This window comes from Mizuhopecten yessoensis, unplaced genomic scaffold (assembly GCF_002113885.1).
Source record: "Mizuhopecten yessoensis strain PY_sf001 unplaced genomic scaffold, ASM211388v2 scaffold377, whole genome shotgun sequence".
Lineage (NCBI taxonomy): Eukaryota > Metazoa > Mollusca > Bivalvia > Pectinida > Pectinidae > Mizuhopecten > Mizuhopecten yessoensis.
The window spans coordinates 55,615-58,618 of NW_018403516.1; the positions used below are offsets into that span (position 1 = coordinate 55,615).

The 3,004-nt window shown below is 36.4% G+C and overlaps 1 protein-coding gene across 1 annotated transcript; it reads left to right on the forward strand.

Moving 5' to 3' along the window:
- The first annotated feature begins 764 nt into the window (after window positions 1-764).
- On the forward strand, window positions 765-1,508 carry LOC110447171. Its single transcript, XM_021492691.1, has one exon. It carries the CDS (start codon window positions 765-767, stop codon window positions 1,506-1,508), a length of 744 nt encoding a protein of 247 aa, XP_021348366.1.
- Window positions 1,509-3,004: the final 1,496 nt, after the last annotated feature.

Genomic DNA, 3,004 nt, shown 5'->3' on the forward strand with positions numbered 1-3,004 from the left:
CCTTTTTCTACTAATTTATTCATACATTTTGAATACTACTCACTAAGCATCCCAAGCTAGATTTTAGCTTATAAGCACTGACCCACTGACAAAATTCATTATTCAAGTTTGACCATGGCGAACGCACAAGTAAGAGTAGACTACATTTGACATGCTAGAGGCCACTACTTAGCTGTAAACAGCTACAGATATGTGATAAAGACCAGAAAACAGGGTAGAGATGCAGAACTAGCCTACAGGAAGTGCGCCGAGAAAGATTGCCCAGGCACAGCCAACACCAGAGACAACATGGTAACCAGATTTCCTAGAGACCACAACCACCCGACAACTCGTGCTGACATAGATGCCAAGAAATTTCTAGCAACACTCAGAGAAAAGGCAGCCAAAACTCTAGAACCACTACCCGCATTGTACGACAGCGAGATCATCAAATTCAGAAACAGAGAATGGGACGATCACACACACCAGGTCGTTGAACAGATACCAACTTTCGTCAGTACCAAATCAGCTATGTACCGAGAACGCAACAGTGAACTACCACCACTACCAACCACACGTGATGCCATTAATATCCTGGGAGAATGGCAAGAGACTACTACAGGAGCACAATTCCTACTAGCAGATGATGGTGACCACAACAAGATCCTGGTATTTGGTACTACAGACAACCTCCGCCATCTAAGTAACGCTGACATGGAACTTTTTACGCCAGTCCTGTACTTTTCACCCAGCTGTACACACTGCATGCACTCATAGACGACGAGATGTACCCACTAATATTCGCCTTCCTACCTGACAAATGCCAGATCACCTACCAACGCCTATTCGAGATCGTTAAGACAGCAGCAGCAAACAACAACACACCACTCAATCCAACCACTACATTCCTCGACTTCGAGTCTTCAGCCCGTAACGCAGCAGAGACAGTCTTTCCACAAGCGTCGATCAAAGGTTGTCTATTCCACTACTGCAATCGCATATGGAGAAAGGTACAGAAACTTGGACTAGCAGACCAGTACACCAACGACAACCTACTCAACCTACATATTAGACGAGCTTCAGCATTGCCACTAGTCCCCATCAACCAAGTAGATGATGTATGGTTCCACGCAATTGAAGACTACGAGACCGATGACGCAAAGATCACCAAGTTCAACGACTACGTTACTGAGCAATGGATCGGGATGGAGACAGCAAAATGGAACCACTACTCAACAGTTGGACCCAGAACAACAAACCATTTAGAAGGATGGCACCACAAACTCAACAACCAACTTCACAGAGCACACCCAAACCTCTACGTCATCATCGAAAAACTCAAGCACACTCAAGCAGCAAATGAGATCCGACTTATCCAGTATGCAGCTGGTGGCACTAGAAAGACAAGAAAGCTGAAATACAGAATCCTAGACTCCAGACTTCAGCGACAGAAACAACGACTCATTCAAGGGGAAGTTGACATCTACCAGTATACAGACACAGTGTCACGCCTGCTGAAACTTCAATGAACTGATATGACTCTATAATATTCGATTGATATAGTGCTTTGCTTAATTCAAATATTTTAAATATGAAATTTACTATACATTGTAACTTTTCTATCATGTAAAATGATTCATATTGCTATCATCTTATATCTAGTGCTTTATATCAATTTATGAAATAAATATTATTTTGTATCATTTTGTATATTTAATAATTAATATGTCTGTTAATAATATATATGTCTGATATTATTTGAATAAATATATTGAAAATAGAAATTAGTCTTATTGTGAAAGCATATATCATAACTACAGAATCAATAAAAAAACCACACAAATAAAAACAAAATGAAGCATTCAAATCAACTTAATAGAAATAACTTTGAATATAGATACACATTTCCAAAAGGACTTAATTTCTGTATCATATTTTTAACCCAACACTTGACCCAAGCTCCAATTAGTGTTTGTTGTTTTAACAATATACCCTATTCCCACTTATCCAACCCAAACTTTTTACCTGTAGTACCTATTTTTCAAAAAGTTGGATAAATGGGAATGAACCTTTCTGATACGCCCAGATAAAATTTAAACCTGTTTCTATACATATATCCTGAACATTCTTTAACCATTTGAACTCCATGATTCCATTTGTTTGTAAGTTAAATATTAAGTTATACATAGTGCTTGACAGACAGGCTAGTTATCAATTTATACCAAAACATAATTACTCTGGTTTTAACTTCAACATATAAAGGGAATCTCCCGATCTCTCCATAAACCATGTAGTTTGGCGTGCGTGCTTCTTTTGATACCCAATATACGCTTGCAGAATTGTAAATGTAGTTTTTCAATAGCACTTAAATTTTTAAAACCCCATACTTCTACTGAATAGAGAATCAAAAAAAAATAATTGAAGGTCTACAGGTAATGAAATATTTCTTATTTTCTTGTACACAGCAAACAGCTTTTTTGGACTGTTCCAGCAATTTCATTTCTGCTTTGAAATAACTTTCATTGTAACTCATTAAGACTCCTAAATAGGAGACTGATTTAAGAACATCTATCTCTTCATTACATGTTGTAAAATGAAACTGTGTTCGGCATTTTCTCTTTGAAAATATAACAATTTTGGTTTTGTTGATATTTACATCAAGCTTCCAGCTGTTACAATATAATTCAAAAGTATTAAGAGCTGATTGGAGGCCTCCGCCGATTCAAACATGATAATAGAATCATCTGCATAGAGAATTATAAACAGTTTAATATATATTCCAATATTTTCACTTAAAGTTTCTATTGTTTGTAATCAATTAACGCTGTTTTCTTCAAGAAAATCTTCTAGATCATTAAGATAAATGCCAAAAAGAAATAGCGATAAATTTTCCCCTTGTTTTAACCCGACGTTACAGTTGAACATTTCAGATATATCATTTCCATTTTATTTTTAACACAGGATTTAATATTTGCATTTAAATTAAAAATGACTTTGAACATTTTCCCAGTTATTTTACTTTTCT

Excerpts from the sequence above, each read along its gene's own strand:
- LOC110447171 (XM_021492691.1), top strand. The coding sequence starts at position 765 with ATGTACCCACTAATATTCGCCTTCCTACCTGACAAATGCCAGATCACC.